We start from the raw sequence: 24,263 nt of genomic DNA on the forward strand, positions 1-24,263 counted from the left end.
CAGTGGTTCAGGACGAGCAAAAAGCTGGGCAAAACTCAATTTTTGAAAATTGCATTAGAAGGACACTGGTTTGTGTATGGGTTACGAAATATCCATAGTTTATTATATACAAATAACGAACACGAGTAACATGTAACGTGTGAGTTAGAAAGGGTGAAAGTTAACCATTGTGGACATATCTGTGAAATGGCTGCCAAGTAGAGTATTTGTCATTCAAGTTCATGGCTTGGTATCTGAGAATATGTGCTTACAAGAAACATTTGTTGTATATGGTACCAACATACCTCTCAAGTACTGCAACTGTCCAAAGTGGCTATGCAGTATCTTCCATATCTACGTTTCCTCGAACAAAATATGTTAATGTGACAAAATCTAATTTGCTTTAGCAAAAGGTCCACAAAACTACAGAGATTTAGTATAGTGCCCAGCGTTCCCCAGCAGAGTTATTGAAATGGCCTGAAAGAATAATCCATGATGAATTGTTTTTCAGGAGGTTTAGGTGCGAATATGTGCGAATTCGTGAAATACGTGTTCCTTTGTGATTGTGTGTGGTGACAGGAAACTGAAATTAATTATTCCTACTTTTTACGTGCAGGACTTCTATAGTTCATAATGATGCTGAGACGCATCCAGATCAATGCGAAAATGAGATAAATGTAAGGACGTTGTCAAAGGGAACAAACACAAATGTCCAGACCTGGGTTTTGACGTAATTGGACCTTGGCATTCGAGGAATTGTTTCCAGGTTTTGCAGCCAAGTGTACCAAAAACTGTATAAGAGTGGCAGAAATCATGACATTTCCTAAAGACACATACAGAATGGCTTGATAAAGAACTGACATTTACATTCCGGAGACAGATAGAACGTCGATCAAATCCTGGCGGTTGTCCATCGAAGGATTTCAGAGAATCTATTGACAAAACTAAACAGAGGAAAGCGGAAGATTTACGTACATCTACAAGTACGTCGGAACTGGCTTTTGCTGCCAAAATGAGGCTTCGGGTATCAAATTACTTCGTGAGGTGACAGAAACAACTTCGACTAGAGTTCGTAAGATGAGACAAGTGTTTATGAGCGCAAATGGCCAGAGCATTTTACTCAAACCGTACACAAAAGAAGAGGCGCTTGCATTGCTTCTCGATCGTAAGTTAAGCAAAAGCCAATACAACTGTCTACGTCTTGGTGTCAAAACACGCAACGCAGACATTTATTCAAGTTATCATCAATTACTCAAGGCTAAGAAAATTGTTACCCGTCAGATGAGAGTATTACTGTTTCAGATGTCAGTGCAGAAATTAAATCGCAAACTTTATTGTAGAAAAAAGTTTAACGAGTCCAGTGCATCGAACAGCAGATTCAAGATCATCTATCAACTGTGAATGTCAATTGATTCCAATTTACATTGCATCACGAGCTTATTCTCACTATGGTCGATGGAAAAGTTAAAATGCACTCCTGAACAACAAATCTCTTCAAAAGTGTTATATTTGCAAAGCATCTCCCAAAGAAATGAACGATTTAGAGAGAGTTTCTACGAAAGACATAGACGCATCTACATTTCTCTTTGGATTGTCAGTATTACATATACGTACATACGATTTTTTGAGTGCCTCCTTTATATTGCATATAGACTCGATTTCAAGATGGCAAGTTCGAAAGAAGCACAAAGAACTATTGAAATCACGAAAACATGAGATGCAGAAGCAGTTTAGAGCAAAAATAGGCCTTAATGTGATATACACAAAGCAGAAGACAGTGGAACAAGCAAGAATGGGAACACTGCTAGGAGATGTTTTGCGGACTCACACCGATCTTCGCAAATAATTGGGATTTCTGAACAACTGATTACACGTTTTTCGGTGATATTATCTGTAATCAATTCTGGACTTGATATTGATCCCAACGCTTTTGACAGTCACGCACTGGAGGCATACAAACTCTTTGTTCATCTTTGCAGTTGGTTCTATGTATCTGCTAGTGTCCGTAAAATTCTTGTTCATGGATCGGCTACAGAATGCCATTTTACCAATAGATCAGCTTTTTGAAGATGCACAAGAGGGACGGAATAAAGACTTACGAACATTTCGGAAAGATCACTCACGCAAATTCTCTCGTACTATTACGAATCAGGATATGCTCCTTATTACTTCTGATCCCTTTCTTTCGCGTATTAGGCACATGGCTACCGGGAAGAAAAGACGTTGCTTGTCATATGAAGGGCGACTGCTGTTAAAGACGTCGGAGCGTGGAGCAGAAGGAGCCAACGCGGCGTCCAGCAAACAAGAGAATGAAGGCATTCCATTTTTATTCAGCGATATTGACAGTGACAGTGATGATTGACGTACAAATGTGGTTTACAAAATCAATTCTCGTTTTTCATTTATGTATGTGAGTGTAATGAAGACTTGTATGTATGAGTGTAGTGCAGATTTTTATGTGTGAGTGTACTGACGTAATGCATGCCAATACGCAGTACTTTATCAGTATTTACAAACATTTCCTACTAACTCTCTCCTGCATATAAGGCTAATGCAACCGAGCGATGAACGTGTTCATTAATTCTCAGTATTATAAATATACAATTTTCACATATTTGAGGCATTAGAAGCATTTTGTACATTGTTATAAACGGTTATAGATTTTGGCCAGGTTTTTGCTCGTTCTGAACCACTGTGCAATGTTTGGTAAACGGTATAAAATTATGCAGTTCCTCCTTATGAAGTTTCTGCCTTTCCCCATTCCCGTTCCTTTGGAGTTCGAATATTGGTTTAAGAATCTTGTTTTCAAATACTTTCAATCTGCGATTTTCCCTCAGAGTCAGTGATCATGTTTCACAGCCATACAGCACAACAGGCATGATTATCGTTTTATATTTTGAGCTACAAATTCCTCAACGGAATTAGTGACAACAAAAGATTTTTAACTGAATAATAGCACGAAATCCCTGCTTTCAGTTGACATCAAATTTTTTAGTGATTATGGTTTTGGTCTGTTAATAATGATCCTAGATATTTGAAAGTATCCACTTTGTCGAAAGAAAATATTATTTGGAATTTTAACGCATCCATAAAATGCAGTATTACGATCCCGACAAACTTCCATTTATTTAGTTTTCTCTGCATTTACTTTTAAGCCTATATCCCTGTAAGCGTTAATTAAGTTTTCTGCATTCCTTTCGATCATTCTATCATTACCTATTAAATTTACATCATCAGCATACGCCATAACCTGGCAAATACAATTCAGCTCTAGGACCTGATTACTGTCTTTGATTTTCCTTATCGTGTTCTCCAGAACAAAGTAAATAATAATGACGACAAGGCATCTCCTTGTTTCAGGTCATTCTCAACGTGAAAGCTTGTGAACAAGAATTTCTCTACTCGAACCTTACTTTGGGATTCATTTAAACATATTAATCTACCTTTTTCGGTATTGCAAGTTCTGTAAGCATGTTGTACAATGTTTCCCTCCTACCAGAGTCTAAAGTCAATAATTGATATGCCAGGATGTTGTATTCTTTCATTTCTTTTCAAGTATTAGTCGAATGGTAAATATCTGGTCGGTAGTTGTTCGATTTTACCTAAATCCGTTCTGATAATCTCCAATAATTTCATCTGCATATGGAGTCAATCTTGTTAATATAATGTTTAAGATGATTTATTGGATGTTAACAGACGAGAAATACCTCGATAATTATTAAATCTGTTTTGTTGCTTATCTTCTGAACTGGAACAATGATTGATTCTCTTTACTCGTGTGGCAATTCCTCCTTGTTCCAGATAATGAGAATGAGTTTGTGTATCTTGCTCTACAATTTTTCCCCTCCAGCTAAAATTAGGTCAACCAGAATTTTGTCTACACCCGGAGATGTGTGTTTAACGTTTTTTAATAGCGATTTCTATTTCTGTCTGGTTAGGTTCTAGAATATATGGTTATGCTGCATGCATTTCACTTTCTCCACGCGCATTAGTTTTTGGCTATGTGTTAAGCAAATCGTCAAAGAAATCTTTCCATCTATTTAAGATGCTATCTGAATCAGTGAGAACTGTTCCTTTAGGTTTCTTTAATATATAAGCACGAAGTTGATAGCCTTTCTTAAGTTCGTTGATGCATTTATACAAGTCCCGAATGTTTTTGTTTTCACTATTATCTTCAAGTTAATTAATTTTAACTTTCAAAAGTCGCGTTTCTTTGTTCTAAAAGTTTTAGAAGTTTTCTGCCAGACGACAATGAAATTTTATGTAGTTATTTCGTTCGGATTTTGTAGCCAACGCAGTTTCTTCTGTTTTCTCTTCTCTGCTACTTTAGTACATTGCTGGTTGAACCATGGTTTGTTCCTACGTATTTCTGCGTGCTCCAATATTTCTTCTGCTGAAATTTTAATGTTATCTCTAATTTCAACCAAGTATCTTGAACACTAGTGCACTCTAAACCTTCTAAAACCGAGAATCTATTCGACACTTCAATCTGGCTCCCCTCTCACCTGACTCTTCTCTATTTATAAAAAAAAAAAAAACGCTCCGTTTTCCGATATTGAATATTTCCTTTATTCAACGATAGTCTCTCTCTTACTATCACAATCAACTCCTCTGAACGACCGAACATCAGTTGTGCTAGACTGTTCTTTTCTGTCTACTAAAACATGAACAGTTTGAATATGTGTTTTTCCATCTGTTGAAGTCCAAGTATATTTATGAATGTCGCGATGTTGGAATTTTGTAATCTTCACGATAAGGTTTCTGGATATTGCACAGTTCGTGAGTCTAACGCCGTTGTCACAACCTTCCTTATTCAAACATTTATTCCCTATAATCGGTTTGAAAATACCATCTGGTCCTACCTTCGCATTGAAACCACCTAACAGAATTTTCATATGGTGTTGCAGAAGATGATCAAATACCCGTTCTATTCTTTCATAAAAACTGTATATTTTTAATCGCCATCCTTATTTTCTGTTGGGGCATGTGCATTTAAAACAATAATATTACACAACCGACCCGTAAGAGAAGTAAAATAAAATCTATCATTTACAAATTCAACCTATGTAATTGCTGACATTTCGTATTCGTTTGTGAACGGAAAGACCTGTTTCTAGTTGGTAATTTTTAATTTGTTCCCCGTAAAAGAACGTAAAATTTCCCGACTTGACTCCTCTATTTCTAAATTCATTTTTTACAAATTTTAACGCGCCTGCCCTATAAAGACTTCTTATATTTCATGTTCCAAATCTGATGTCGATTTTACTTTGCGGAGTTCGTGCCAAGTTATCAGTTCTGATCCGAGGATTCTGCGAACTTATCTGAACAATCTTTTTTTCAGGATGAGGTTGTTAGCCTCACACCAAATTCTCAAGCTGGATTATCACCCCTTGTCTGTCCGCGACTGCTTACTCAGTATGTTCGCAGCTAACCTCTATATCCCAGAGGCCTTCTCCTCGATCAACAACCTGAGGACGCGCCGTGCCGTGGTGACAGGAAGACCACATTTTACGGAAATTAATACAGCTATATTTCAGAAATACAATAGGGACTGATTATCCGAACACTGCTTTAAAACACACAGGAACAATGAATATGCTCGGATATATGGATGCATAGTAAGAATGTGAAAGTTTCGATGCCGTAAAAATCGTAAATTAGAGACTAGTGTCAGTGTAGTATTACACAAATGCATCGTACGTTTGACTATGCAAACTATTCTTGATGTATCACATTGTTTCGTTTTATAGCTATATAACTTTAAAATATTTTTGTAAGTGATTATACTGTTTACCTGTTCTCTGCCAATAGCAACTGTATGAATTTATAATACAAAACTGAAATACAGAAGAATGAAATAAAACAATTATATTTCGCAGGGCATCTTATGTAAAGGGCGCCTTGTATTCTTCACAGGTTCTGCACTACCAGTCAGTATTTGAATTTATTAAACAAAGCTGGTATACAGGATAAATAAAACCACTTATCTATAAAGTGATGTTTCGTAGGGCGCCTTATGTAAAGGGCGCACTGTACCTTTCACGGGTTCTTCTTCAACAGTGACTGTGTGTATTTGTTGTACAGAACTGTGCTATACAGAAGAGTAAATAACATCGTTCATCTTTGATGTGGTCTCGAAAGGGCGCCTAACGTAAAGGGCGTATTGCACCTTTCACGGGTTCTTTACCAATAAAACTGTAAGAATTTATTACTAAAAACTTGTACCTTTATTTATACTGTGATATTTCGGAGGGCGCACCGGGACACGTCCCGGTGTCCCGGTGGGCCAGCACGGGCCTGTATACCACAGAAAAGGGCATAAAAAATGCTGCAAAATAACACATCAACCAACTCTTTAGCTCAATTAGGAGAGCTGCAATTCTAATTTCAAAATTCATTGAACACGCTATTTTGGGGATTTTTTCAAACTTTACATAGCCCTATCTTCAATACTGCTTGATATATAAAGTTGAAATTTGATATTTTTCTTAATCTATCTAGAGGACATCTATGTACCAAATTTCATTAAAATCTGAGATGCTGAGGTTGTCACTGTGTTGAATTGATATGGAATGACCCGTTGTAGTTTTATTAATGAAACATGAATAAAATCGCCTAGGTAGTTTTTGAGAAAATCGTTCGAAAGAGCTCATCCTAAAAACAAACTACTCTTCGTTTTTTTTTTTTTTTTTTTTTTTTTTTTAGAACAAATGAGTTACGACATATTGTCAGGTTATTAACGAAATATTTATGTATGAAATATCAACAAAGGGAGAGTTGTTTTTGAGAATAGTGTCCGAAATTATCTCACCTCCAGAAAAAACTAACTATCCCTCGTGAGTTTTTCCAGAAAAATGGGTTATACCTTGGTACAGTTGTTAATGAATTATTGATACATGAAATATAAACGAAATTTTTTGAGCAGTTTTCGAGAAAATTGCTTTTTTTTTTTAAAAAAAAAATAGCTCTTCAGTGAATCAGCCTTGTTTTTGAACATAGGAAGATTTAAAAAACTAGTAAACTTTACAAAAACTTATATAAGTTTAAAATTTGGTGAGGGTACGTTGAATAGAATGGTTTCTACTCGAGTGGGAACACATTGGGATGAATGAACAGACGGACAGATATTCAAAAATCAATTTTTTTGGTATGTAGGGACAATAAAAAGTTTAAACCCATTTTAATCTCGAATTAGATTTTTTTTCACGTTCACCAGACTTTCTTCTATCTTGTCACTCGAAAGTAAAAACGGAGTACGTGCATTTTACACGGATCTTGTTTCTTGTTCCCTTATGCTTTATAAATGAAATAAATTTATATAAAGGGGGCAGGACAAGCGTCAAATTATTCCATTGGCGTGGCTTTTGCCTGTAAAGATTTTCTATTCGTGGTTATTGCACGAAAGTCACAAATCCCGGAATCGATTCCGAGCCTAATGTTGAAAAACTCCTGAATCCTGAATCGCGAATAAAAGAGCAACAAACCAAAAACAAAGAAGACGAACAAACTTGAAAAAGGTTTTGAATTTTTCTTTTTAATCTTCAACTGAAACAAAGCGACACACCAGAACCATATGTATATATACGAGAATGGATTGGAAAGTTCAGGCCTGACTAGGAACTAAGCAATTATTTTATGCTTGTATACATTAACTGCGTTAGTCACTTTGTAAAATTTTATTTCTCTATTGTGTCAGGTAAGAAATTGATAAGGCGCTAAGTCGGTGGAAGTGATGGAAATTTGTAACATGGAGAAAATCGAGCTACAAGCTGTTATTGAAAGGGGCTTAACATCACAGAAAATTTACACGGGCATGGTAGACACACTACGAGACTCCGCGCCCTCGTATTCCATGGTGAAAAAGTTGGTAGCTGAATTTAAGCGGGGCAGAAACAACATTAAAGATGACCCCGCAGTGGCAGGCCTTCAACGTCGACTACTACAGAATATGTTCATATAATTAGTGACCTGATTTTGAATGACTGCGGAATCAAAATCTGAGAGATAGCTGAGTCTATGAGTACTTCCTATGAGCAAGCACAAAACATTATCGTAGACGAATTAGGGTTTTCTAAGGTATCCACGAGATGGGTACCCAAGTTGCTTTCAGCTGAACACAAACGCAATCGACTCAACCTTTCCTGTGATTCTTTGGAACCGTTTGAAAGTGATTCGGAGGAGTTTATTGACATATTTGTGACTATGGACGAGAAATGAGTACACCATCATACGATGGGATCAAAACAACAACCGAATCAATGGAAACGACCTGGATTTCCTGTCCCAAAAGCCAAACAAGTTTTGTCAGCAAACAAGGTAATGGCACCAATTTTGGGGTATGCTAGGGGCATTATCCTGATTGACTTCGTGGAAAAGGGAAAGACTGTCAATTCTGAATACTACTGCATCCTTCTGGACATTTCCGTGAGGAAATCAGAATTAAAAAGTCAGGAATGCTCAAAGAAAGGTCTTGTTTCATCAGAACAATTTGTGTATTCCGACGTCCCTTACATCCATGGCAGAAATTCATTCCTGTGGGTTCTGTTGCCACACCCGCACTACTCGCCTGATCTGAGCCCCTCAGACTTTCACTTGTTTAGAAAACTTAAAAAGTTTTGGAGGTTAGCGATTTTCTTTACACACAGAAGTTAAAATTGCTGTACTGCGATATTTTGCAAGGTTCGAGGAATAATTTTTTAAAAGTGGCATAGAAGCGTTATCGGAGAAGTCGCGTAAATGTATCTCGGTCGAAAGGAACTACATGGAAAAATAAAACAGCGTATCCAAATATATATTTTTTAAAATTTTGTAGATTAGCCCACGAACTTTCCAATCCATCTTCGTATATTGGATAATGGAGTTCCCGAGGGACGCTTGGGAAAATCTAGCCATGAATCAGGGATTGATTCGGCCTGTGACCGTGGTAGAGGTGAGAAATGTCACGAAAAAGATGAGAAGTGAGCTCCAGAACCGAATAATATCCCTATTGAAGCATGGAAATTTTAGGTAAAGGAGTGCAGTGGTTTATTCGACTTTTAAATAAGATATTGAAAACAGGAAATATGCCAAAAGAGTGGAGAAGCAGCTACATTGTACCGATTGTTAAAAACAAAGCAGATGTGCAAGAGTGTGGCAACTACACAGGAATAAAACTTACGAGTCATGCAATGAAGCTCTGGGAAAAGTGATAGAAGCAAGATTAATGGAAGAGACCACAACACCAGAAAATCAATTTGGTTCCATTCCAGGAAGATCGACAACGGATGCAATATTTGCAATTAGGATGCTAATGAAAAATACAGAGAATCACAGCAGGGGCGGCATTTCGGACTTCGCTTAGGGAGGGGAAAAGAGCACCATCGACGTAAGACTTTGGCGTTTTGTACTAGTATATTAGTAGTCAATCGATTAAAGTATATATATATTCCTCAAACTCTTGGGGGGGACAATTGCCCCCTCCTGCCCCCTAAATGACGCCCCTGAATCACAGGAGGTATTTCATATGATTTTCTTCGACCTAAAGAAAGAAATAGAGTGCCATGGGATCTGATTTGGTGGACACCGAAGAAGTGTGTCCCGAACACATATATTTGTATAATGGATGCAGAACAGGAGTGAAGAGCACGTGCGGGGTAACAGAAGAGTTCGCAGTTAAAGTGGAACTTTATCAGGGATCTAGTCTTTCCCTAACTTCCGAGATGTTTTTCAAACCCATTTTTTTGTGCAAAGTTGAAAACGCTGTACCTTGTGATATACTTGTGGCCTCAACTATTTTGCGCACTTTGATTTGTTGATCACTCAAAACCATATTGTGAATTTTGTCAATCATTTCGGAGGAAATCATTTCCACTGGATGTCCCGAACAATGTTTATTATTTGTGGATGTATGCCCACGTTTAAACTCATTTACCCAATTGTGAACAGTCGCAAACACAGGAGATGTGCCATGAATTTAATCCAACTCGGCTTTGACCTCTTTCGGTGTTAAACTTTTTAAGTAGAAATGTTTAATAACCACGTGAAACTAATTTTTTTCCCATTTTTCTAAATAAACAAAAGTTTGTTTCTTCAATCGATTATAACCAAGGGCGCCCATGTTGTGGTTTCCAAGGGGGGGTAAGTATAAGCGACGTTTCAAAAATAGTTTCAAATTTTGCTGTAACTAATGTAAAAATTCTATTGGATTTTCGATATTCTGAAGTATAATTTCCTCTAGTGGGGGCGAGCGCCCCACCTTGCCCCCCTGATGGGCGCCCTTGATTATAACAATGAAACCACGTGATGGATATAGCTGAAACTTTAACAACAGACTAGTGAGAAATGACGCTGACTAAAACCAAACTTTTTTTTCGATACTACGAGTGTCATCTTTTGGATTTCCTAAGGACTTATTGAACGACCCTCGTATCCTAAGGTGGGGAGCGGGGGGCTCACGAGCTCGTCAAATTAGGAAGACTAAACGCGGCATATAAACAACTTATTAAAAACAAAGGAACACTTGTCTCAGAGCGTTTTTGGACATTTTCATTTTAAGGGGCGGGGAGTGAAGTAATTTCCTAAAATTTCTTTTTTCACATTGAAATCGACGTTGCCTGTTGATTACCACTGCATTACAGGAAAACGCTGAACTGTTTGAAATCATTGTTTAACATAATACCTACCTAAGCTTGATTTTTGTCATGACACTTTGATTGAAGGGCATAGGAGGGATAGGTTCAAAATGTCTGCCGAAAATAGACTATCTTATGGGGGTTTTATTGTCACACTTGTATTGAAATGCCTATTCTAAAGAATGAAAGAGGTTTCAAACACTTTCTACAAACGTATTCTCCCTGTGCGAAAGACGTGCATTTCAGCTGGTATTCAATAAAAAAGTATTCCAATACTATTCTATTACACAAAAGCAAGATTCAGTGACGCAACTACGTCGTACTTTCTACATAATAATAGTCTGAGTTTATCTGAAAGTGTGAAAGATTACAGAGCGGTATAGAAAAGCATGAATTAAAAACACGCATTAAACACTCGTTCGAATTTAAATTAAAAACAAGTGAAGTAGAAAAGACAGAAAGCAAAGCAAATCTATTAGCACTCTCCTAACTGTAAAACATGGTGAGGTTATCTTATGAGATAGGAGTGTCTGTCTGCCAAAGGAGTTGAGATATTCGCTTAATAGATAGTATTATGAATAAGTGGGATTATAAAATAATTTTGAAACAAAATATGAAGCCAAATGCTGAGAAGATAAGGATATGCCAGCAAATTACAAGTGTGTCTTCTAACAGGACAACGATAGTAAGCATATCGCGTACATTAAGAAAAGGAAGCTAATACGGAATGTTCCTCTACAACTGAAACCCCTCCGCAATCTCCGAACTTCAATCCTATTGAGAGTCTTCGGTCACGTTTGAAAGAGAGGTTTTCCAAAGTGAATGTAAGAAGCAAAGATGATCTTACAAACGTTATCCTGGAAGAAAGATTACGCCTTCAAGATGTAGCCAACATGTGCTGCTGGAATCAAAGTCGAGGGATATTGCGCAAAGCAGTAAATGGTACTATACGTTGTATTTGTTCACCATTTCTTCGTGTACTTTTGTGATTATGTATTCTATATTTGTTTCTTTACGTTCACCTTATACGAATATGTTGATACTTAGTGTTAAATGGACACGTATTAATAGGGGAATTTAAAAATATTTTCTGCGCAGTCTAAGGTAAGTTTTATCAATGAAATCAAAGTTTACGAACAAATATATTGGACTTAAGAAGAAGTTGGTCAAGTGCTATACGGTATATGAAGCATTGGACTGTATGGTTCGGAGACTTGGACATTACGGAAGTTAGAGAAGAAATATTTAGAGAGCTTCGAAATGTGGTATTGGAGGAAGATGGAGAAGATAAAATGGACAGAAAGAGCAACAAACGAAGATGTTTTAAAACGGATAGGAGAGAAAAGGACACTTCTAGCCACCATCCTTGTAGAAAGGCCAATTGGATTGGACACATCTTGCGAAGAAATTGTCTTCTTCACACCGCCATAGAAGGAAAGATGGAAGGGAAGCGAGGAATAGGAAGAAGAACACAGCTGATCGATGATTTGAAAGATAGGAGAAAATATTGGGAGTGAAAAGAGGAAGCTGAAGATCGACAAAAGTGGAAGAAACATTTCCAGGCCCAAATCTAAAAATTAAAAATAAATAAATAAATGAAAATAAAAAAAATCCTCATTAGTCCCAGGACCTGCCGAAAGGCAGAATACTTAATAATAATAATATTAAATACTGTACCTGAATGACTCCCACTCCACGTCAAAGTTATACAGAAATCGGCGGCACTGGCACCAAGTTTCTTTTTAAAAGGTTAAACTTTTCTAGTTACTGTGGAATAGATCGCCAAATACCTCCCCTCAATGTCAATTGGGTGAACGAGATAAGCTCCCTTGCCCTTGCCTAAATTATTGAAGAATTGAGAAAATAGGAGAAAGCAGAAAAGTCAAATTGCCAGAAGGAAAGTAATCAGAATTTCCGATATATGGTTATACATTTCTGCTATGTAATCAAAATTAAACAGCGGTTATCGTACCTGAAAATAATCTATCAAAGTATTAATTCTCTGTGGCATGAATTTTGGAATTTCAAGAAAATTACGTACTTAAAAAAATACTACCTTTTTAATATAAACTGAAACTATGTTAGGGTAAATCACCAGTAGGCTAGTAATTTGAATGTGGCATTCCATAATGTGCCACTAGTGCCACAACACGCACTTAGCTATTATACCTGTAACGGATGTAAGAATGGACGAGATGGATCACTAGAAAGAAGTTACTAATGAAAGACAGAGATGCAAAAGACGTAGATGCAGTGGGAAATCATTCCGTAAGTGCACGAATTGATCAGTTCATTGTGTTTGAAGAAAGCATCAAATTGTTTTCTTAGGATCACTGTCTGTATCAGCTTTTCTCCCACTAATGTGATGCCATCTGAGCCATATAAATTTATTTTTGCCTCATCTAACCAGATGAGACGATTCCAAAATTCCTGACTACCATCCAGATGCCCCTTAGAAATCACAAAATGAAATGAAGTCTTTGAGTTTTACGTCCCATGGTTATGCCAGTTAGGCTAAAGGAGACGGGGATGATGAGTAATGAATGAAATGGTGGAATGAAAAAAGTGGGAGGAAACGGGAGAACCCCGAGGAAACCCACGCACACGGTGTTTGTCTACCACAAAGTTCACTTGGCGGGAGCAGGGTTTGAACCCGCAACAAAGAAAGTGTGAGAGGATAAGGAAGAATCTCGACAACACTCACGTACACGGTGTTTGTGCCTTTGACGAGACGTGGGATCAAGCGGGATCCCACGCACCAAATGTTAGCGTTTTACAACCGAGCCATTGCTGCTCCATTATACCTGTATACACAGGCGGATCCAAAAAGGGGGCTATAGCTCCCCTGGACGCTAAAGTATTCATTGGATAAAATCGACTTCAATTCTGCTTTACACTGTATAAAACTGCAAACTATGGTTTAGCCCCTCCGTTGATCATTTCCTGGATCCGCCACTGCCTGTATATATTATTTTCATTGAACAAGGCTATTAAAAAAATAAATTAAGGATTTTCCTCAAGTTTTCAGCACCTGAGTAGTAGTATTGGTGGACAAAAAATAAAAATATGGAATAGAAAAAAGAAATGATTGAAATTGCAAAACAAACATTTAGGAAGAAGAAAAGTCTGTTTCGTAGACTTTAAAAAAATTAAGGAAAAGATTCATAAAATATATATATATTTTGAGTAACGCCTCGAAATGTAGATGGAGAGAAGAATGGAGAAAATTAGCTAGTTAGAAAAGAAAACAAATAAGAAAGTGTTGAGAATAGTAAAGGGAAAGAACAATTTTAGATGCAAGAAACAATTAGAAAGAGGAAGAGAAATTGATTGGGATGTTAGCTGAAATGAAACTCTATTGTGAGGGACGTGATAGGAGGTATGGTGGAAGGATACGAATGGAACGGGAGAAAGAGGCTACAGTTGATGAACGGTATTACTAAAAATAGGACAGAAAATCGCAACGTCAAGATGAATAAATTAGCTGACGACCATGGTGCATGGATGCTTCTCAATTTGTAAAAGAGATGTGCCAGTAATGATATATAGACAAAAATCACGCTTGTCCTGGAAAGATATAAGATTAAATACGTGACCTCCTCCTCTTCATCGATAAAATTCTGCGAACCTCTGAACGATAGAATACCTAATGATGATTCTGTGCAGAGACTTACAGAACACACTGTTTAAACGTATCGGAAACAAAGTAACTTAACGATTCTATGGGATTCCTTGGTATTTCAGATTTTGCTTCGGGAACAAGAGGGGATGGCAAAACAGTCCGTTATAAGTAGAAACGAAATTAAATGAAACTTTTCACTTTTATGTTCCACGATTATCCCGGCTAGGCTAAAAGAGACGGTGATGATGAGAAATAAATGCAATTGTGGATTGAACAAAGTGGGAGGAAACGGGAGAATCCCCAGGAAACCCACGAACACGGTGTCTCCGTTATAAGTAGAATTTCACGTTTTGCATATGTAGGTACCGTATACTATTATCCTGTTGATGAAAAAGTCCGCACATCTCAAACTCAGGGCGGCACGATTATTAAGAGGCCTAATCACTGCGAAATTAAAATACCGCTAATTTTACAGTAATTATGTGATATCTTCAAATAGATAAAAGATAATCGAAATGTGAAACAAGGGCGTGTAGACAATATTATTGTGCATGAGATACTGTTATCACGAGTTATCTACTACCTTTCCGTTTTCAGCCATTTAGAAACGCGAAAATAAATGCCGATTTTCTAAGTGGATGGAAATCGAAAGCAAATAAGTGAGTGAGGAAATCGATTTACTAGAAAACGGCTTTTGTTAATGTGACATAAATAGATATTTCATTAATAATGCTACATTATAGCAGAGCCCCTTTATATTGAAGAATCCAGAAGGGCTGATTTGCTACAGTAGACATATGGGGCCGTATGCAGAGTCGTTCTGACATGTGATTAGTGCCATACTACAGAGTTCGACTAACATGTTTCCTGCAATAGTCAAGCCTTTAGTATGACGTTAATCATACGTCAAAAACAACTCTGCATAAGGCCCATGCTTTCTTGACAATTAGTCTAACCAAAGATTTTTGTTAATTAACAACTGTAAAATACAACATAATATATTTCTCTTGGGAGAAAAAATTAGGAAAGAACAATACATACTGATAAATTATAAGGTTTGTTCCAAAAAAGAAACTGCTCCAGCGAATACGATCATATTTTATCATTAACAATTCTCAAAATGGTATAAATCTGTCTTTATATAATCAGAAAGGGTGGTTTAGCGATAGCAAATGTTTTTTCGGACACAATTCTAACTAAGGCTTATATTTTACTAAAACGATACAAGAATAGCTTGATCGTACTAACAATAAAAATGAGTTACTACAATAAACGAAGATCCTAGGACTGATTTTTTTTTTTAATTTGGACCTGGAAATATTTCTTCCATGTTTCTCGATCTTCAGCTTCCTCTTTTAACTCCCAATATTTTCTTCTATTTTTCAAATCATTGACTAGTTGTGTTCTTCTTCCTACTCCTCGTTTTCCTTCCATCTTTCCTTCTATGGTGGCATGAAGAAGACAATTTGTTCGCAGGATGTGTAAAATCCGATTAAACTTCCTACGAATAATGGGTCCTCTTCTCTCCTATCCCTTTCAAATTACTCTCTCTGTCCGTTACACTACGTTTCGAAGCTCTCTAAATATTTCTTTTCTAACTTCCGTAGTATCCAAGTCTCTGAACCATACAACCATATAGCACTTGACCAACTTTTTCCTAAGTCCAATATTAAGCCTGCTAGTTAAGAGTGATATTTTCTTGTTGAATATTTCTTTGACTATGGCTATTCTTGACCTGATCTTTTTAGTGCAGTAAGCGTCTCTCGTCAAAATACTTCCAAGATACTTGAAATGATCGACCTCTTCAAGTTCTCTTTGTTCTACTCTGACCCATAAAGGGGCATTTCCACGAGATATTCTAATGATTTTCAATTTTTCGATGTTAATTTCCGTTCCATATAGTTTACCAGTGTCAACTATTTTGTCATCTCTTGTAGTCGCTGCTAAATTTATTCGAATAATCAATTTAATTTATTCGTTAATCAAATATACGAATATTCTTTTTTAATACTGGAGTAATTATTTATTATCCACGTAATTAGTCTAAGAATCAATTATTCGATTTTTAACAGTACTATTTTAAACTTAGAAAATACAGGTTGTAATAATATAGGCTTACTCAGTATTCGGACTCTTAAGAAAGGAGAAATTATCTCCAAATGGATCTATTCGAAGATGATCAGAAGGCCACCGGACAAATTAGCAGAGCTACTGAGGAAATGATTATCAAATGGAGTACAAGCAGTGGCGGCTCTTGACGGAAGTACATCGGGTAAAAATTAAACTTTTATATGTAAACTAGCAAATGCTTCCACGTGTTACTGTGGGCAAAGTTTTGTAGTCTTCCTTCTACACCTTTCATAAAGAATTCGAATGTCTCGCGTGAGCATCTTAGGGAAGCACCCCCACCTTTTTGTTTTCATTCAAGGTCAAATATCTACAAATGCTATAACATGTATTGAATTAGAAAAGACCACGTACCAAATTTCATATCTCTAACCTTAACTTTTAAAATACCGTTGATGCAATTGCTGCGTCCATGCTTTAAACTTCAATAGCTCTCTCAGCCCCTAAGCTAGGAAAATAACTTTGGTATCAATGTGATCCTGAAGGACGAAGCTTTCCGCCGATATGCATTAAATGTATGTAGGGGGTACTACAGCCGAGACGGGAGAGTAAATTTTGTGGGTTTTTTGTTTGTTTGTTTGTTTTATCAGACTTTTTGGAAGACCATTCTCCCCATTGCGGGCACGTTCATAAGAATTGGTATGTGAAACAATGAGGTAGCTCACTAACCTTGTATGTGAACTTGTTGCTTATGGAGGAAGAAAGGTGGAATCTGTGTTCCATAAGCTTTCCAACGATGTATCCATCATGACTGTGATAATTAGAAGGTTCACCATGGCCTCGAACGCGAAGGTTCCCAACAGTCCTTCGAAAATAACATACAGGGCGTTTTTATAGGAATTTCGTTCTCAAATTTTATCTCGCTTCCTGTTGCAGCAATGGCTACCATTAAAAAAAAATATATATATATATATTAATGTCACAAGTGTGTTGCCTACATTATTAAGTATTGTGCCTTTTGGCAGGTCCTGGGACTAATGAGTTGTTTTTCTTTTCTTGTTAATTTTCAGTTCGGGCCTGGAAATGTTTCCTCCATGTTTTTCTATTTTCAACTTCCTCTTTTAACTCCCAATATTTTCTTTTATTTTCCAAGTCATCGATCAGTTACGTTCTTCTTGTCCCTACTCCTTACTACATATTAGCATCATTTTGTCAGCGTAGTGTTATTGCAAGGGTTGCCAGGCCCCCAATTATATTTTTTCATATTTTTTTAGGACTGTGGTTCTTCTTCCACGAATAGGGCGGGAACTGAACAAATATTACCTCTTTTGAATCTGTGTTTCATAAGCTTTCGAACGATATTTCAATCATAACTCTGTTATAATTACGGGGGTTACCTGGGCCTCCAACGTGGGAGTCTACGATTACGTTCAAACACCCTGGTGGCTGTTTAAAGGTTAAGGGATTGCAAGATATAGACATTTTATCAATAATAATAATAATGGCAATCCCATCACTTTTTCTGCTCGCTCCATTTCCTTCCCTTTTAAGTTAAATATCAAAAAAGAGTGAAACACTGGTTTTATAATTTTAAATGAGAAATTCAAATACTAAATTTTAGGTCTCCAACTTTATGAGCTCCGAGTTATGGACTCTTATTGTAATAATTGTAATTCCGCACTTTTTCTTCACAATCTCTTTTCTTTTTTTATATATATAGATCAAATATTAAAAAAAAAAAAGAAAAGCTGAAACATGTAGGCATATCTAATTATTTTAAACGAGAAGTCCAAACATTGAATTTAATGTAATTAACCTTCTGAGATATTAGCATCTTATTACAATAATTGTAATCCACACTCCTTTTTCTTCCCTTATAGGTCAAATATTTATTAAAAAAAAAAAAAAAAAAAACGTTGAAACAGAGTCTAATTATTTTAAATGACAAATCAATGTATCAAATTTCATGACCTTAATCTTCAGAAATTACAAGATAGGGCTACGGCCATTTTAATATATTAATTTCCACCTCACTTTCTCTCTCTTCCCCGTCGAATTTCCAAAATCTTCTCATAGTGGTATCTTACGTCACAAATCTTATGACCTGTTAAAACTTGAAGTTTCTTACTTAAGTAATTTGGTTTGGGCATTGATCAGTCATTCACTCACTCAGGACTACTACCCTTACACATACAGATTAGAACATTAGGTAAGCTATCTTCTCTTAGCTTGAAGCAATAATAATAATAATAATAATAATAATAATAATAATAATAATAATAATAATAATAATAATAATAATAATAATAATAATAATAATAATAATAAAAGATGTGACTGCTCAAGAGCAGCCATTGAAACATTGCATAAAGTAAGTGAAATTAATAAATAATCCTTCTATATTAAAATAAGTACTCCTGATATAAAAGTAGTGATCAGGACCTAGGCCAAATTGCTTGAGCTAGAAATTTGAAATTTGTACAGAATTTATGACGTAATGTATCATTAGAAAGGATTTCTCGAAATTTGACATGGAATTGAAGAAAATAAATGATGAAATTATTATTATATAACATCCATATCGACGACAAGGGCGCCGATTTATCTGGAAATTTGGGGGGGGCATTCAGGTGCAGACTGCATATATATGAGGATTATAAGTCAAATTGGATTCAAATTATGGCAAATATTGGATATTCATAAATACAGTGAGGGGCCCACATGAGCTGTGGGGGGCCCGGGTCCCCCAGGATCGGCGCCCTTGATTGAGGACCCCCTTAAAGTTAGGGACATGATATTTAGTATTTGAACTTTTCATTTAATATAATGGTTGAATTCTAATTACGGGGGACCAGAATTTTCCCTAAGAATTTATACTTTTTTTCTATAACTATGGTCTAATTTTGGTTAGATTAGGTTACATTACGTTTTAATAACCTTCGTGGTTTGTACTGGCAATTAGAATTAACACAATATAATTAAACAAGTTATTATTATTATTATTATTTGACCTAGGAAGACGAAAAGGGATGAGGATTTCCAACTGCTTCAGTAAGACACATACCTCGGAATCCCTTAAGTTAGAGAGTGATATTTAGACTTTTCAATTAAAATAATTAGGCATACTTTTTTAAAATCGTTTTTTGATATTTGACTTAGAAGGAAAGAGAACAGGGGTCACTATGATGCCCATACGAGCTGTTAGAATTCCATGCGATATTTCAAGCTCAGAGGATATCTCTGTGAAAGACGCAATGGCAGGAACGCAAAATTGCAAGCAGTAACGTGGGAGGCACTTGATGGTTCATTTTAATGAAAGTACTGCAAACAATATCTACCGTATTTCAACACAGTGTGTAAACTTTTAAAGACTGCATTTATTTTAAGGATACTATGCATCGAATATGGCCCATTCTCTCTTCCTCTTTTACCCTTCTGTCTTTGCTCACTCCAGCTCCCACACCTTCGCCAGTTCGCAACGAAAATTAACCTTAGTACAAACAGGTTTACAAATTAAAATTGTTAAAAAGCACGCGAGTATTTAACCTATTGAAAGATTATAGTTTCTATGATGACTAATGTTTAGCAGAAGGGTCCAGCAATTCTTTCTAAAAAATGTTACAACTTCGGTAATTACTGTTCACATTAGATTAGTTTAAGTTGGGTTTGATGACGTTATGTTAGTGTAGGGGTCCAACATAATTTTCCCAAAGATGATAGAATTTCGCTTATTTCTACTAATATTAGGTTAGTTTAAGTTGGTCCAAGTTAGGTTAGGTTAGATTTGGGCACGTCATGTTAGGGCTAAGTACTTGCATCATCAATTTCTTTTCAGTCCCTTATAAGTTTTGTTATGAAACACATGGGTTTCACTGGTAAAATTAACAGATACAATACTATTCTATTTTAAAAACTATTATTTTATCCTGTAGTACGTATTTCATTATTAACTGAACTCTAGGAAAAATATATTACAGCGGAAACGAAAAAAAAAAAAAAAATCTTGCCATTAGCAACTCCTGTAAATATCTACAATCAATTCAACTTAATACAGAATACGTGACAAGCGTTTATACGATAATTAATCAACAAACAATTTAATCGGAAATTGGCATTCTCACAGAAGTAATGTTAGCATGCTTCTGCAGATATATTACTTTCAATAAGCAATAATACTACACTTCGCTTTCATTCAATAATCTCAAAATATTTACAGTTGTAGTCTGCTACCGATAGACACCTTGTGATATTACACATTGGCAGGTGCAACATGCTCACTGCGGGGCCACACAAAACATACACCTTTTTCTCCCGGCTTTCAGACATATATTAGAAGAAAATGATCTCACATTGAACGTAATATGAACACACATTATTTCATTATGTATTTATGTTGTTTATAGAGTCATGTACTTACCTGGAAACCACTTAAATCGAAAGTTTTCCACACATCAATCAACGACTGGACCCTCGCAGCCATTTTCTACACACTACTGAACGAGAGCAGTAAACATTTATTGTAGTCTCAACACCAATGTGTTATGGTTGAATTTTATTCTATGGTTTGGTAAATGTAACTTTTGTAAGGGATTTAACGTACTAAAAAATATCTCTAAATTTTACAACATAGATTTATTTGTATTTTAGGTTTTGTACACTAATAGTCTTAATAAATCAATCACAGAGAGGGAAGGAAAACAAACATGGAGGTAACTACGGATAAGTTGGGCTTGACGGATAGAAAGATATTTCAGCATTTTCGCCAGAAACTGTCTAAAGATAATAATAATGTGAAAACAAAGAATCTTATAGACAGTAAAGGAGATATACTATTTGTGTGGGACGGTAGTGAAAGTTCCCTTTTAACGATAAATTTGAACAATGGAAACGAGAAGACTGAAGACAGGCCAACCTACCAGGTAAGTAAGTATGCCTTGCTTCAAGAAATCACATTTTTAGTAATGTATATGTGAATATAAGTTGATTAGAGAAGTATTTTATCAATGAAACTACACGTATAATATATCAGTTGAAATTGAGATGTGATCTAAAATATTCATAACTAGCTCTGGATTTGAAATCTTAACAAAAACCGGTAGTAGTATTGATTTACATGCTTCTCCTCGTAAACTGGGTTAGGGGTAACATTTTCTCGGCAATATGCGAAGATTTACTTAAATTTCAGTACTCACCTTGTCCCAAGTGATTTACATGGCATGAGGGTAGAAATATAATAATATTTCACTAATTTCGCGGCAGCATGCGTAATCATCTATATATATATCGTAATTTAAAATGATGCATTGAACTTGAAAATATAAATTAAAAGGTGCAGTTTTGCTATACGGATCCACAGTTTGTAAAATGCACAGAAAAATTTGGGCAAATGTTTAATTTGCCCATTTTTTGACGAGAACAGAACCCAACCAACCTTTTGCGGGGATTTTAACTCGTTCCTACTACTGCTACTATGGATCCATTTAGTAAAACTGCACGAATTAAAATAGGGCTAATCTTTAGTAGATGCGAATGCAATTGTTCGAATTCACGGGTTAGCTTCTCCGTTCAGTTTTACTATACGGATCCATTCTATAAGTAGTAGTAGTGGTAGTTGTAAGAACGGGTTAGAAGCCCCGCAGGGGTTGGTTGGGTTTTGTTCTCGACATGAAATGGGCGAATTAAACGCCCAATTTTTTCTGTACATTCTACAATCTATGGATCCGTATACTAAAACTTGCACCGCTTCCCTTTCATTTGTTAAATTACTGCTAGTTCCGTATCAGAACAAGTATTCAACGTTACACCATACAAAGCTTTCGTACTCATGCATATGCTACTAGGCGGGAAGGTTCTAGAATACAGGTCCCCCAAATAGGTTAGTAGCTAGGTTGGTTCCGTTCTGTACCAGAGTTTGATATTCAATTCACATTATATTGCTGAGCGACCGTCAGCGACTGAAGGCGGGTTTGAGCCCCACAGGGCACGTTGTTTTTTGTCTTTATTACAGCTAAATGGGAAGGGAAACCTGTGTTCTAGAACCTTGCCCTACTAGGTAAATGAGCGCAGACAGAACATATGCACTACCATGTTACTGAATTTTTAATGAACTGTTCTTGCGAGATCAGTTTATGTCTCCATTTAAACATTAATATCTAAGTAATAATCACCAAATTGTGTGTGCTTGAGTTCAGAGATTTTATTTAGTGTTCTTATACAGCACCGAGGTTATGAAGAACGGAGGCCAACTACTAACGTGAACTCCGAACCACAGCCGTAGCTTGAATTTAGTGCAGTTGGGGTGTGATCAGATCATCATGCAAGGTTAAGCCCTTAGAGTATGCGCCGTTATCCACCACACTATCTCGCTTCCAGGAGAATTGGCTGTCAGTAGCCTACTACGCCGCCAGCTTTGGGAATATACGATTAGAAAATGAACTAATATACAACTAATTTTAGCAGAAATCAGTAAAATGAGATAGTAATACTAATTTAGGGTTTACTTTTGGCGCACCACTAGAGCGAATAGTTGAAAAATTCTATGTTACGTTCTTTCACTAAGTTCCTCGTTGTTCCCTAAAGGGTTTTCGATTTGCGACATGAATATATATCAGTTGTCGTAGATAAAATTTAAGGGAGCCATCAGAAGTACCGTAACTGTTGAAAATTTAGTGTTCTACATTTTGCGTGTAAATAAATACAGCTTCCGAAAATGTGGCAAAAAAAAAAAAGTGCAAAAGACACAAGCCAACCTGTGCTACGTGGCCACCAAAAAAGCACGAATGTTATCTAATCAAGTCACGGCAGGTCGAAGCTAGTGGGCCAAGCGGGAGTGCGTCAGAAGGGAGCAGGCACATCAGCGATGGTGAGTACACGCGTAAGCGAGAGTTGTTAAAAGAAGTGGGTTTTGCCAGTAATACGAGTTTCAGTAGCACTGGTCATGGTTTCAAATTAGTAACGGTCCACTTGTAAACATAAAATATAGGTTCGGTGGAAAAGATAATCTAATAGAGTTGTCTTTAACCTGCGCTCATTTATTTTATGTCATTTTCACTTGTAATGATTTTACACTAGTAACCGTACACTTGTAGACCAAAAATACAGTTGTGTTACTTAGTATTTAATTCTGTAACTTCCCGAAAATGTGATGAAAATCAAAGTTAGACCAGGATTCACTTATGTACCAAAAATTGAAATCGGTGCAGCGGCGTAGGAGGAGTTAAATGTCAAATATAGTTACATTCATCTTTATTTATAAAGATTATGGACACTAGATAACTAGTCTGTTAGTTATCAAGTTTGTTTTATTCAAACTATTCATCCTAAGTACTACATAAATTGGGATTTAACCCATAATTTTGTATTGCTGATGTCTGTTGAGGCGGTTATAATTTTCTATCATCTAGTTTGTCGTACACTTTGGTTTGGGGGCGCGGTGGCTCAGTGGTAGAGCGTTCACCTCCGGAGCTTGGGGTCCTTGGTTCGATCCCAGCTCGCACCGTGTGCACTTTGTGGTGGACAAACACCGTGCTCGTGGGTTTTCTCGGGGTTCTCCCGTTTCCTCCCACTTCATTCCACCATTTAACTCCTCTCTCATCATCACCGTCTCCTTTAGCCTAACCGGCATAACCATGTAACGTTAAACTTAAAGATTTCATTTCATTTCATTTCGTACACATTGTTCTCTCACTAGAGCTCCCTCGTGCCTAAGCGGTTAGCGTACACGCCTTTGGCGTGGGAGACCTGATTCGATTCCCGGCGGGAGCTCATGTGGTTCGGATCCCACGATAATCTGTAGGTTCACGTTTCATATTACCTCGCTGCTGAAAAGGACACTAAACTCCAAGTCAAATCAAATCGTATTTTCTTCTTAACTGCGTTGAGCGATTGGACTGAAATTGATATGGGGAACATTATCAGAAATAAGCCAATAAATTCAATTTATTATTGGAGAAAAGAAGTCACATAAATTCCTTCATAATATTATG

The 24,263-nt window shown here is 36.5% G+C and overlaps 2 protein-coding genes and 1 long non-coding RNA gene across 4 annotated transcripts in view; 1 reads left to right on the forward strand and 2 right to left on the reverse strand.

The window, feature by feature from the left end:
- The window catches only part of LOC145693002 (uncharacterized), a 28,493-nt gene extending 7,848 nt beyond the window's left edge, over positions 1-20,645 (reverse strand). Inside the window, exon 1 of one of the 2 annotated variants that reach the window (XR_014132679.1) lies at positions 20,519-20,645. This is a non-coding gene — a long non-coding RNA (uncharacterized LOC145693002). Of the gene's footprint in view, positions 1-20,492 lie in introns of both variants that reach the window. The other variant, XR_014132680.1, reaches the window with a different exon arrangement.
- The window catches only part of LOC145692194 (protein CASP-like), a 666,401-nt gene extending 645,491 nt beyond the window's left edge, over positions 1-20,910 (reverse strand). The window contains exon 1 of the mRNA XM_081767492.1: positions 20,696-20,910. Coding sequence (XP_081623618.1) covers positions 20,696-20,758 — 63 coding nt within the window. The 5' untranslated portion in view covers positions 20,759-20,910. The remainder of the gene's footprint in view (positions 1-20,695) is intronic.
- mbo (Nuclear pore complex protein Nup88) overlaps positions 20,827-24,263 on the forward strand; it is a 523,666-nt gene continuing 520,229 nt past the window's right edge. Inside the window, exon 1 of the mRNA XM_081768639.1 lies at positions 20,827-21,197. Within this exon, the coding sequence (XP_081624765.1) occupies positions 20,982-21,197 (216 nt within the window). The 5' untranslated portion in view covers positions 20,827-20,981. The remainder of the gene's footprint in view (positions 21,198-24,263) is intronic.

The sequence above is a fragment of the Thermobia domestica genome, chromosome 8 (genome assembly GCF_964235325.1).
Source record: "Thermobia domestica chromosome 8, izTheDome1.hap1.1, whole genome shotgun sequence".
In the NCBI taxonomy this organism is placed as follows: Eukaryota; Metazoa; Arthropoda; class Insecta; order Zygentoma; family Lepismatidae; genus Thermobia; species Thermobia domestica.